At 39.3% G+C, this 14,064-nt stretch overlaps 1 protein-coding gene across 9 annotated transcripts in view; it reads right to left on the bottom strand.

Moving 5' to 3' along the window:
• NFYA (nuclear transcription factor Y subunit alpha) overlaps positions 1-14,064 on the bottom strand; it is a 32,233-nt gene that overhangs the window by 17,929 nt on the left and 240 nt on the right. For 2 of the 9 annotated variants that reach the window (XM_077161729.1, XM_077161736.1), the window contains exons 1-3: positions 13,827-13,972; positions 3,650-3,797; positions 1,982-2,068 (exon numbers count right to left, since the gene is read on the bottom strand). In XM_077161729.1, the coding sequence (XP_077017844.1) occupies positions 1,982-2,068; positions 3,650-3,724 (162 nt within the window). In that variant the 5' untranslated portion in view covers positions 3,725-3,797; positions 13,827-13,972. Of the gene's footprint in view, positions 1-1,981; positions 2,069-3,649; positions 3,798-5,334; positions 5,650-13,453; positions 13,700-13,826; positions 13,974-14,064 lie in introns of those variants that run through there. The other 7 variants (XM_077161737.1, XM_077161738.1, XM_077161731.1 and 4 more) reach the window with 6 other exon arrangements.

Below are 14,064 nucleotides of genomic sequence, written 5' to 3'. Positions count from 1 at the left end.
AGAAGTTAGGGCATCCCAAGCACTCAAGTCTCAATATAAAAATACTTAGCTAATAGAATGCTTTCTGGATGCCAGAAAGGAATGTTAAAGAGTGTAATGATCAAGAAATCATCAGATGATGAAGACAATAAAAAGTTTAAAAAGCCCCAAACTTTCACTTTCAGACTCTTTGTTTTAAGGAATTATTTGTAATAGAACAAAAGAATATCTATTTGTATGACAAAAATGTCTACTAATGCCAGTGGAAAAGTATGTTCAAATAATAGCAATTAGTTAAAAGATCAATGTGTCCTATAAGTGTTAAGTTATTAAGGTTCCCTCTCCCACCATCACTGCCACCACACCCCCAATGCCACCAGCAACATATCAGAATCAGCAAGAACATTTAAACATTTGTTAAACTGTCCCTGGAAGGACTTTACTTTTAAGGACTTTATTGCCAGATTCTCTTATACCTTCTCTTTCTATTACTTCCCCATTGCAAATGAAATTCCCTTAGCCACACCAATGCTGTTATCAAGAAAATATTTTTCAGGATATTTACTGAATGAATAAGAATTCAAAAAGTTCTCCAAAATAATGAGATCCTTAGAGGAAAGATTTCCATTTCTTTTAATAAAATCTAAAGACAAGCTTTAAGGCACAACCATTTTTAATTTTCTGGCCACCCATCATCTTAATTTCTTCCCTCACTGACATACTTTATGTGCACATGAGAAATGATTCGGGACTCCAAGGGACCCACTGTATTTATGTATAAGTACAAGGACACATGCATCAGACAAGAAGCCATACAGTTAAGAGCATATTACACATTCCCATTCCACAAATGGTTAATGACAATCCATAATACTGTTTCAGATATCAGTAAGATGAAGCAAGCATGAAAAACACACATAATAAGCTGTTGAACTCTGAAATATGAATATAATTTGGGAGCAGTGACAAACTAAGCTTCTTTCAGCCTAATCTATGCTAAGAGTTGGTGTATAGCATCATCAAACACTAAATAGTGGCGGAGTGGGGAACCTGAAAGTGTAAAATGAAACTATTATAATAAAGCTGCAGGATGCTTACCAGCACTAGTAATAAAGTGAGATGGTACTTCTATATTCCAGGTCCTACTTTGAATCATTTCCAAATAAACAGAAGAAAAAAGGTAGTGTGCCCAAATCTTAGCAATTTCTTTAAAATAATGTAAGTGCAAGTAACCTGCAGACACAAAAACTACTGCTTCTGCTCCTATTTATATATAAACAGGAATTTGCCAAATTTATGAATCCAATTTAGGATACTTAACATGGCTATATACTATGTAAGGAAACTGCTATTGGTTAACAAAGAATTCTTATAGCGGCTACAACACATAAGATTTATGAAAAGCATATCTTACCCCTGCCCAACCAAGAGGCATGGGGTAATCTTCACAGATTCTGTAATAAGACAAGTCACTATTTCCCTAGCAAAGGTAGTGAAAAAGCAGCAGTTAACGAGATTAACAAGATCCAGTGATTAGATAAACCTTGCCAAGTGCAATGACTATTTCACAGCTGAGTTGTTCTTTTAACAAAAACAAAGTAGTCTAGCATAGTTAATTCACATATATGTTTCCTCCTCTACTTTTATAACACCAATTCACAAACTTTTACCATGCAATATGAGTATGGAATTTGAGCTCTGACTAGGTTCTAATGCCACTTAGAATAATTTCTTCCTGTGACTTGTACTGCTCCCTTCCTTGGCATTCCCAAAGAAACACACAAGCCAGATGTGGTTTTCAGAAACCGATACAGGGCTACTAAATGACTTTGCATGAAACATTAGGAAACAGGCATTTTACAAGCCTTAAAGACAGGTTAGCAGCATCCAAGACATGCAACCGACTTTGCCATTCCTACTTGAGCTGCTAACACAAACAGCACCAGACATGAAGAGAAGAGAAGTTCATGCAGTGCTGACAGAGAATCAGAGAGGGCACCACTACCTGGAGGGTCTGGACTTGCTGGCCTGAGGCAGATGCCACCTGGGCCTCAGTCTGCAACTGGACAGCAGTGACACCACCCTGCTGCTGAGAATAGGAACAGGAAAAACTTGAAATGTATCAGGAAAGAAATGATATGAGATTACCTTACCTCTTGGGGGGGGGGGGGCGGGGTGGGAGTCGTCTTTCAAAAGCCCCATCTTACACAGAACTTTTAAATCTTACACAGCAGGATCCCTATATTGAAGCTGCTTTATTGTAGAGAGTTGGATCAAAAACATTAGCCCTTGGCCCCCAGAGTGAAACTCAAAACACATTTCCATGACTCAAAAAAGTCAAATAGTTTTCTTCAATTTGAAATGCAGTCATTCCCTCAGAAATAAGAACTTAATTGTTCTGCTTAGACAGTCATTCTACTGCTATTTTTCTTTCCTCAAATGAGTTCAGAAGAACAAAGTTATCAGCTTTTAACAGCCTTGAAACTACAATGAAAAATTTCTGGGTTTACATAATAATCAACAAGAACGAAAGTATCAAACACTGTGAGCAAAAATAATCTTCATAAGGTTATTGCCCCATGTCCCCAAACTAAGATTATTTTTAACCAACTGGAATGCCTTAGAAGCAATGTTTTCAGTGACTCAATTTTTAATTTTCTTTATCTCCTAATGGTAGGTTTTGATGGAACAAACATTTACCCTCAAAGGTACCTGTCTGAATTGAATTCTTTTGTGGAAACTCCTTTCTATAGGGAGGCAGATGAAGGAAGCTGTGAGGAAGGGAAAAGCAGCAAGGAGTTTAAATAACTAATCTCTTTTAATCAAGAGTAGCTTTTTCCTTTCAGTCATTAGATAGAAGAGCTTACCATCAAAACTTGTAAAACTTGTTTTGTCCTCCCCATTAACTCCTTTTGCATATGGGCTGAGTTCCATTTGGGAGGAGGGGGTGGAATTCCAAGATATCAATCTTGGCCTAAGGTCATATTGAAGCATAGTACTTTTCTTCTGGGGAAATAATGATGTCTTTTTTATTACAATAAACCCAGTTATAAAGCATCAGAAAATGTAATACCCATGTATAAATTCAAGAATAAATCGGCAGCAGGGAATTCATTTCTAATATGTCTATTCCTAAGAGCTGAACTCTAAATATATTGATGTTAAACTAGAACTTTTCAGAATAAGTTCAGTGGTGAACAAAATCAAAGAACAACAGAGTTCTTGGATGCTGACTATATGGGGTGTATCTGCTGTGGCCAAACAGTCACTAAACAACACACTAAATCACTAAATCACACACTAACTTACAACAAAGAAACAACCAAATTGAATCCAAAAAAAAAAAGAAACACTATACATTTCCATCTGAAAACAGACTAGGTGTTTAACTTTTAATGAGATAAAAGGAATTGTTTTTTGTTATATCAGGCCCCCAAGGAGAGCATATTCCAAGTGTAGTTATGGACCGCATATAAAGTTCTAACATAAACATAAGGGAAATCACAATAAATTCAATCTTCAAAAAACACTTCAGTAAAGACATCAGACTCAATATTTCATAAGATCTGGCACCTCTCAGTTCCAATTCCCCAAAGTAATATACCAACAAAATGAGCTGTGATGTCATTATTTCCATTGCTGTAAGTTTAAAGCAGTTTTACTTCCATACCTGCTGCTGAATCTGTCCAGCCTGCACAACAATCTGCTCTGTTGAACTATTGCTGTTTGCTGTATACTGCTCCATGATCCCTCCAAGTTAGAATCTCTTCCACAGTGAGCTCTGCTCTGGAGATCCTAGAAGACTATGAGGTGCACTCCTATTAGAAAGATTGGATAAAAAACAAATTATGAAGTGAGATTGTCAATAAAGGCCTTGCTAAGACGAATTAATATGAAATCTGCTCAAACGCTTCAAAAAATTGAAAAGGAGGAAATGTTTCATACATTCTATGAAGCCAGCCCCACCCTATAACCAAAACCAGATAAAGATACTTCAAGGAAAATTATAGACCATTCTCTCTAATGAATATAGATGCAAACATCCTCAACAAAATACTTGTAAATCGAATCCAACTGTACATTAAAAGAATTATACACCACGACCAGGTGGGTTTTATCCCAGGTATGCAAAGTGGTTAAAAAAAATCAGTTAATGGAATATACCACATCAACAAATTGAAGAATCACATCACAATTCAATTGATTATAGTAAAGACATTTGACAAACTCCATCATCCTTTCTTGATAAAAACCCTTTGAAAGGTAGGAATAGAAGGCAACCTTCTCAAAATGCTAAAGGGCATATATTAAAAAAAAAATACCTAGCAGCAAAAACAAAAACTATAGCTAACATCATACTCAATAAAAGACTGAACGTTTTCCTGATGAGATCATATTTGTATTGAGGTCAGGAACCAAGACAAGGATGCCCACTATCACCACTGTTGTTCAACACTGTGCTAGAAGTTCTAGCCAGAACAATTAGGCAAGAAAAACAAAAGACATTCAAATCAAAAACGAAAATGTAAAATTCACAAATTCATAGAATGATATGATTCTACACCTAGAAAAACCTGGAAAATCTATAACAAACCTACTAGACCTAATAGTTCTGCTAAGTGGCAGAGTATAAGACTAACAAGTAAAAATCAGTTGTGTTTCTATACACTACTCAGGAGCAATCTGAGGAAGAAATCAGGAAAAAAAATTCGATTCACAATAGCAACTAAAAGAATCAAGTATCTAGGAACAAATTTAATCAAAGATATAAAGGACCTGTATTCAGAAAACTATAAACCATTGCTAAAAGAAATCAAAGCAGACCTAAATAAATGGAAGGACATTCCATGTTCATGGACTGGAACACTACATATTGTTAAGGGTGTCAATTCTACCCAAATCGATTTACAGATTCAAAACAATCCCAGTAAAAATTCCAACAGCACACTGGGCAGAATTGGAAAAGCCAATGACCAAATTTATTTGGAAGGGGAAGGGACTCCAAATAGCCAAAATCACGTTGAAAAAGGAAAAAGATGTTGGAGCACTCTAACTTGTTGATTTTAATGCATACTACAAAGCTACAGTGGTAAAAACAGCATGGAACTGGCATAAAGATAGATGTATCGACTGATGCAGTTCAGAAATAGACCCTCACATCTATGGTCAACTGATTTTTGGCAAGGATGCCAAATCTATCCACTGGAAGAGAGCAGTCTATTCAACAAATGGTGTTGGGAAAACTGGATAGCCATAACCAAAAGAATGAAAGAGAACCCCTGTATTAGTTAGGGTTCTCCAGAGAAACAGAATTAGGAGATATCCGTAGACATAAAATTTATAAAAGTGTCTCACATAACTGTGGGAATGTAGAATCCAAGGTCTGTAGGGCAGGCTGCAAGCTGGTAACTCCAACAAAGCTCATCAACGAACTCTCAGGAGACGCTGGCTGGACAACTGTGGGGATGGAAGAGTCCAAATCCGTAGGGCAGGTTGTGAAGCTGGTGACTTCAGTGAAGGGTCTGGACCAACTCCACAGGAGAGGTTCATCGATTGAAGCAGGAAGAGTGACTGTCTCTCCTGAACCCACCTTAAAAGCCTTCTGGTGATTAGATGAAGCATCACTCATTGCAGAAGACACTCCCCTTAGCTGATTACAAATGCAATCATCTGTAATGATTTGATTACAAATGCAATCAGCTATGGATACAGTTGATGTAATCATGATTTAAGTCCATGAAATGCCCCCATCGCAACAGACAGGGCAGTGCTTGAGATACCAGCAGGAGATATATGTAAATATAATACTTATAAAAGTGTCTCATGTAACTGTGGGGATGTAAGAGTCCAAGACCTGTAGGGCAGGCTGCGAGCTGGCAGCTTCAATGAAGGTCCTCAATGAACCCTCAGGAGAGGCTGGCTGGCTGAAGCAAAAAGAATGATTGCCTCTTCTGAATCCTCCTTAAAAGCTTTCCTGCGATTAGATTAAACACCACTTACTGCAGATTCCCTTAGCATGATTATGAAATATCCTTACACCAACAGACAGGCCAGCGCTTGCCCCACCACACAACAGGCTCCACCACCTGGCCAACCTGATACATGAACCTGACCATCAAAACCTTTATACAAAAATTAACTCATAATGAACCAAAGAACTAAAAATAAAAGCCAGAACCATAAAACTCCCAGAATAAAATGTAGGGAAGCATCTTCAAGATCTTGCAGTAGGAAGTGGTTTCTTAGACCTTATGCCCAAAGCACAAGCAACAAAATTAAAAACAGATGTGCAGATTTGAAAGCCATGTTTTAATCCTATCCCATTTTATAAAGACAGCGGTTTCTTCTAATTCCTATTCAGTATTACAGGTTGGAAACCTGATTAGGTAATCTCCACAGAGATATGACTCACCCAACTGTGGGTATTAAACTTGATTAGATGGATATGTGACTCCACCCATTTCAGGTGGGTCTTGATTACTTTTACTGGAATCCTTTAAAAGAGGAAACATTTTGGGAAAGGCTTGAGATCTGAGGGAGCCGCAAGAATGATGAAGGAACCACAAAATTCACCAGCAAGCGACCTTTGGAAATGAAGAAGGAATACGTCCCTGGGAGAGCTTTATGAAACAGGAAGCCTAGAAGGAAAACTAGCAGACATCGCCTTGTTCACCATGTACCTTTCCAATTGAGAGAGAAACCCTGAACTTCATTGGCCTTTCTCAGGGAAGGTAACCAATCTCTTGTTGGTGACTTTATTCGGACATTTTTATAGACTTGCTTTAACTAGGACGTTTTCATGGCCTTAGAACTGTAAAGCAGTAACTTATTAAATTCCCCCCTTTAAAAGCTGTTCCATTTCTGGTATATTGCATTCCAGTAGCTAGCAAACTAGAACAACAGATAAATGGGATCTCCCCAAATCTGAATGCTTTCGTAATTTCTAAGGACTTTGTCAAGAGGGTGAAAAGCCAGCCTACTCAACGGGAGAAAATATTTGGAAACCATATATCTGACAAGGGTTTATATATCTCAGATATATAAAGAGATCCTACAACTCAACAATAAAATGACAACCGAATTTTACAATGTGCACAAACAGACATTTTTCCAAAGAGTACTACACAAATGCCTAAAAAGCACATCAGTATCAGGGAAATGCAAATCCAAACTACAGTGAGGTATCATTTCACATCTACCAGAATGGTCTCTATTAAAAAAAAAAAAAGCAAAAAAGAAATCTTCAAGTGCTGCAGAGGACATGGAGAAATAGGAACACTTCATTCACTGTTAGTGGGAATATAGAATGGTACAGCTACTATGGAAGACAGTTTGGCAGATCCTCAAGAAGCTAAACACAGAACTGCCATATGATTCCACAATCTCCCTATTATATTTATACTCAGAACAATGGAAGCAGGGATGTGAACAGACATCTGCATACTGATGTTCACAGTGATATTATCCACAATTGCCAAAAGACAGCAACAACCCAGGTTTTCATCAACTGAAGAATGGATAAACAAAATGTAGTTTATATATATATGATGGAATATTATTCAGCTGTAACAAGAAATTAAGTGATGACAGATGACATATGACTACACAGATGAACCCTGAGGACAATATGTTGAGTGAAATAAGTTAGGCACAAAAAGACAATGTATGACCTCACTAATATGAACTAAATTTAACTAGCAAACTCATGGGTTCATATCTAGAACATACGTCACCAGAAGATAGAATGAGGGTATAGAATGGGGAGCTGATGCTTAATTTGTGTAGAATATATAACAAGGCTAATGGTAAACGTTTAGAAATGTACAGAGATGATGGTACCACATTACAGTGAGTGTAATTAACGGTGATGATATGTGGATACGATGATGGTTGAAAAGCAAAGTGTAGGGTCGTATATGTCATTAGAAGAAAAGCCAGAGGATGAAACATGAGACTGTAAAACATAGTGAACCCTTCTTGTGGGTAAAAATGGTCTAGAATGTTTTGTGGTAATGAATGTACAACTCTGTGAATACACTAGAAGGCAGTGATTGTACACTTTAGACAGACTGTATGGTATGTTAACTTATCTTAATGAAACTGCTTTACAACATAAACAAAAGAGAAAGGCCTTGCTAGATGATTAAAATTGGTAATTTATCACTGCATTTATTTGGAAGCAAGCAGGACAAGACAATAGGAGATGCTTATATTCTCCATCATTTCCAATTGGTACCTATGGCACAATCATAACAAAGATCCTATAATGTTATTTTTACATGTTTAAAAAATTGCTTTTAGTATCTATTAGTGGGAACATTGCCTTTCAATACTACCACAGCAACATCTCAGAAATACTCATTGAAGCTACAATTATCACTGTTACAAGGCTTATATTTAACCCTAATTTTTAGATCTGTACATTTACTTTAAACAGTTTCTTTAGTTTGTAACATATATTAGCTGCCAGACATACGACTTTAGTCTGCTACATATGATAAATAATACTTCAGGATTTATTTAGATTACCCAGACCTGATAAAAGATTTTCTTTAACAGAATCTCCATGAGGTAGCACTAAGAGGAAGATCCTAGGAGGTCTTGAATGTTTAGGAGTTTGCATTTGAATCAAGGGCAAGGAATAAAAAGGAATTATATTAATGACAACAAGATCTAGAGTAAAGCACATTTAAAAATGACTAAGGCTGTGTGATTTTCTCTAAAACAGAGCTTAAGATTTACCCCGGTCTTGAATTTGAATGCAAATAAGACTCCACCTCTGGAGTATTTTAAAGCAAATCTCAGACACCATATTATTTTGAAAATCTACAAAAATTTCAGCAGGTTATTTCTAAAAAATAAAGACTTTTATTTTTACCATTTTATCATGATAGTGTATCTCCTCAACATCATTTTCACAGATTAGTAAGTCTTAATATCACCAGATCCAAATACCAAAAACTCAAATTACCCTTCTCATACATTTTAACACTTGAAGACCCCTTTTCAAAATAAGGACACCACTGGATAAAATTAAGTGATTCTGAGACTCTTGAATAAGGACTTCAACTTTTAAAAAATTAACAATGTAACTTTTAATCTATGTAAATTGCCAAATGGCAATCCACCTTGGAAATAAAGGCAGGGGAGTATATACCAAAAACTGTAGCTTAAACTCCCTCTCCCAATTTTTCTCCAGGCCTATATAAAAAATTCTAAACTTTGACCCATAAATTTAAGGCATCACTCTCCATAAATCCACACATGGTAGATGAAAGTAGTCATTTATGAAGTGTCTCAATATGGTATGAAGGAAGTAATCAAATTATAATTAAACGTCTACGGTAAGGACAGATGAATAAAAAATATGGATAAGAAATAAATAATAGGGGGAAAACATAATCAAACGCCTGCCCAAGTATTTAGGAAGAAGTATATCGACATTTAAAATTTACTTTGAAATGCAAACAAAAAATGAGATCTATTGATAGCTGTACAGTTTTCTGATTAGGGAAGTAAAGTAAAATGTTAATGACAGAAGGTAGAAGGTATTATACAGGCATTTATTGTAAAATTCTTCCAACTTTATGTTTGAAGATTTTCTTAATAAAATATTGGGAAAATCTCTAATAAAAAAATAATCAAGCCAGTGAAGACTCATATCCAAAATGGAATGCAGCGGAAGTGTATAAGAGGTACAGTGAAGTAGCAGGACAATCATCGCATGAAGGCCTACGGTCATAAGATTTCTCCAATTCCCTGGTCTTGCTCTAATGGAATGCTCTAATTTACATGTACATTAGCCAGCACAAATATGATCAGCAATACAAGTAAATCTGAGAGCTACTTCTCACCGCACAGACAAAATGGCTTTCTGATTTCTCCACCAGCCTCTTCTGAACTGGATGACTGAGTTGTTTCTGAGAGATTCTGGATACAGTACAGAAAACTAGATTTTCAGTCAGGCTAAGTGGCCCTGCCAAGGAGTCCTTTTTGGCTGCCGTAAACCTTATTTTGTCTTTAACTGCAGCACACAGAATACCTTTGTTTCTCAACTAAGAAAATTAAAGGTCATGATACCAAAGAGTATATATGACTCCACTTATAAGAAACCCAGGAAAAACAATAGTAATCTAGAGACAGAAAGTAGATCAGTGGTTGCCTGGGACTGGAAAATACAGGGAAAAGGAAGAGAGAAAAGTAGGACCCAGAATCTACTGGAGTGATTAATGTCCTCTATATTTCAGCCCCCCTCCATCTTCTTCCTTTATGAGATTTTTCCTTGACTATTAAATTCTAGAAATTAAATTGTATGAGACTAAAATATTCCTTGAAATATGTGAATTGACTAAATAAATATAACAACACTAAGATTTTCTTCCTAATTAATTTATCCTGGTAAATACAAATGCCCCAATTTAAGAACACTTAAATTCACCAGATTTTGAAAGGTAAAAAAGGAAGCAGTTTCAAATCCAATAAGCAGTTGACTCTCACTAATGAAACAGTGGTTCAGTTTGGGAGTCTGATATTGAGACTGCTCACAGTGAATGTTGTACTCAAGAGCAACTGGCTTCAGGGAAGCCATATGTTCCTACTACTGTGAGCTTCAGTTAGCAGGATCTGACACTATCTTTCCTCATGTGCCCAAGATTCTGACAAAATTAAACCAGTCAGATTTAGTCTGTGTAGCTATTGTACCTAACACAAAATCTTGAATGTTTTTCCCTCATGTGGGAGAAGGGGAGGGGGAGAGAAAGAATGTACGTTTATTCTGGTTAGCATAAAAATTTTCTTCCTAGAAATTTCCCTTCCTTTCAAGGTGCTGAAGCTATATGAAATGTAGCCCACGACTGGGAACCTCCTTTATGTGGAACTACACATATTTTAAAGCTAAAACTTCCAGTCAACCTCCAGTGAACAGTGGTCTTGCAAACTTCTTCAATACCCACCGTAAAAAATATTTCATATCAAAAGTCAGCCTGGACATACATATAAAAACATAAAACTAAAGCAAAAGTTTCATAAAACTATATTTATCATTATACGACATAAGATGCGCTCTTACATTTTCTATTCTACTACTGAAAAATTACTCTCATTGGCCCACCAAATTAAGTTCACAACTTAATAGGTCCTGATCTGTGTTTGATAAAGAGAAAGCAGGAGAACAATGGGCTGTGTAACTTCCCCATCATCATAAGGAGGTTTCTGGATTAGTTTCCTAATTCACGCCTTTCCACAAACAGCTGAACCAGGTGCACACACAGTCCTGAATTAAATGATTTAGAGATAAAAAGAAAAATTTCTCCAAGATCCTAACTTCTGAGTCTTGACATTTAGTATAGCAGTAAAAATTTGTACTGAATCATAAAAGTACTAAAGTACTATGGGAGTTTGGAGGATAGAGATTTCTTTCAGCTAGGTATAAACCGAGGAAGGCTTTAGGAAAAAATGGCATATGAACTGGTCTTAAGTGTGAGAAGAATTTTAGATACATGATGATATGGGAGGGGGTGAAGTATTCCAAGTCAAAGGAGCAGGATAAAAACAGGAATGGAAAAATTTCAGCACATAAACAGCAGACTAAAAGGTCCCACACACTGGGAGAAAGCTAGAGGCTAGGCTACAGTCTCTAAAATGCTAGATTGAGAAGTTCTTTCCGAGACAGAGTGTTTAGTAAAGTGAACAGACCATAACTACCCTTCAGAAAGATGTCTATCAAGCTTTTAGTGGTTTGGAATTCATTAGACACATTTATGTTTAAATGCCATGGGCAAATAGAAATTGTTTTTAAAATGGTCAAAGCCTGCCCCACCTATTTATGTGGATAATGTAAGGATTAAATGAAGTTAGAGAACGATTTAAACAACAGCACTGACAAACTTACTCAAAAAAAAGAAAACTAAAACTGTTCCTAAAGTTTAGTAGTACAAAGAACACTGGAGTAGGAGTATTCCCCATCCTAGCAGCAGTATGACCTTAGTAAATGTGATTATAAGAACGGGCATCTTATACTGAAGACCTATTCTGAGTGCCAAGAAATACAGCAGGCCTTCACATGAGTAAAAACAATTTTTGAAGAAAAAATCTTTTCGTCCTGAAAACAAGTCAGACGCTACCAGGGATCAGAACTTCACAAGACAGAAACTTGTTTTTCAATCTTAGGAAAAACATATATTTCTAGAGCCTTTTCACTTGAACCTCTGGACAGAAAACACGCTTCTTAAAAATTCCTTAGCAAGCTATCTAAGGCATGTTACCACCTGGGCTTTCCAGCCCAAGTTCTCACCAGTAGGGCCCACTGCCCCACCCCATCTTCCGCCTCAAACACAAAGGACAACTCAGAGCCTTTGTATATGCTTTTCTTTTTCCATGCTCTTCCATTCTTTCTCGGCCAAAAGAAATGCCAGCATCCTTCAAACATGTGGCAGTGTTAACCTTCACCCAGACTGTTGGTAACTCACAAGTCAGCACTTCCACAGGACTCTGAACTTAGCTGCATTACACCACTAACCGTTAGGTATTAGCTGTTCCTGTCTGTCAATCTCAAGGGGGACCCACTTCCTTCCCAGGGCACATACCCATGCCCGATACACGGTAACTGTATAATACTTGGTTACCAACGGATACTTTCTCTCAGCCTAAGGAAAACTCCACAGAACTCTTAAGTTTCTACGAACACCTGCTGAGAAAACATTAACGCGAGATTAGAAAGTTTACCAAAAGAAAAAGAACCGAGATGGCCGAGAATTGAGCTAATAAGTGAAGTTTCACACATTGAAAATGATATAGAAAGGTGAACGAGAAAAAGAGTAAGTACATTCTCAACAGAGGGAGAATTCACCAAATGAGAAATGCGTAAGGTTATTACGAAAAGGAAGTTGTGCACCCCCCAGGAAAAAGAATGCACGGGGCTATCAATCTTCTAAGTTAGGTTCCAGGCACCGAATGGACTGGCCTTACAGCCCGGACAAGAAACGCAGGCCGCTTGGTTGAGCTCCAAATCGGAGGTGTGCAGTTCTGCCCCGGCGAGTGGGGCGGGGAAGAGAGGAAATGACGAGCCAAAAGGGGGTGGTAACAGTGCCAGGCCGGAGACCCGGGCCGAGTGGGCTGGGAGGAGGGGTACTATGGGACAGGGGGACTAGGCGAACTAACGAACCACACCCCCAGGCCAGGGAGGCGATAGGGGCGGGCCCACAGCGCTCGGAGGCGGGGGCAGGCCAGCCCCTGTCTCCGCCGCACTCCGGGCCTTGCGGCCGCGGTGCGCATCTTCCCCGGGCTCGGCGGTGGGAGCGCGGCGTGGGTGCCTACAAAGAGAAGATCCGGCTCAAGGAGGGCTGGGAGGCTGGGGCCCCGCAGGGATAGGTTTCTCGTCCCGAGGACCGGGACATGGAAAGTACGCGGAAATATTTAAGCGTGAGGCCGGAACGACGACGTGGGAACCGCCGAGGACAGGGACGCGTGTGTGTACCAAAGCGTAGAAGCATTTGTGGCAAGGCAAGCCGAGCCCTAGGCCTAGGGCCTGAGAACCCATGCCTAAGGGTCAGGGATTGAGCACGCATCTCCAAATGGTATTGGCACCCTGCAAGGATCCGGACCCCGAGGTTTCTGCTCCCTTGGACGCCATCCCTGCGCGGGGCGGCCCCCTGCAGGCCTTGGCCGGGAGTGCCCCGAGGCGCTCTCAGGCTCCCGACCGGGGGCGCCGGCAGCCCGGCTCGGCCAGGCTCAGCTCGACTCCCCGGGCTCGACGGGCGCCTGGGCCTCTTCTGAGTGGTCAGCGAGACCCGCCAATCGGGGCGCTGGGGCCGGCTCTGGGCCGCTGGATATTGGCTCCTCATACTCACCGTGCCTCGCTCCCCCGGTTCGCTGCCCGCGCTGATTGGCTCCAGTACCGGACCCCGAAACCCAATCAGAGGCTCCAGCCGCCGCTGCCGCCGCCACTGCCGCTGCCTCGCAAAATGGCGAACTCGAACAAAGGGGAATCGGGCCTTCCTCCAACCGCCTCCGCGCAGGCGCCCCTAAGACCACGCCCCTACCCCGGCTCTGGGCTCGCCCCACCCCCCGTTGAAAGAGCACTGCGCA

This window comes from Tamandua tetradactyla, chromosome 5 (assembly GCF_023851605.1).
Source record: "Tamandua tetradactyla isolate mTamTet1 chromosome 5, mTamTet1.pri, whole genome shotgun sequence".
Lineage (NCBI taxonomy): Eukaryota > Metazoa > Chordata > Mammalia > Pilosa > Myrmecophagidae > Tamandua > Tamandua tetradactyla.
This window is presented reverse-complemented; position numbering and strand designations above follow the sequence as displayed.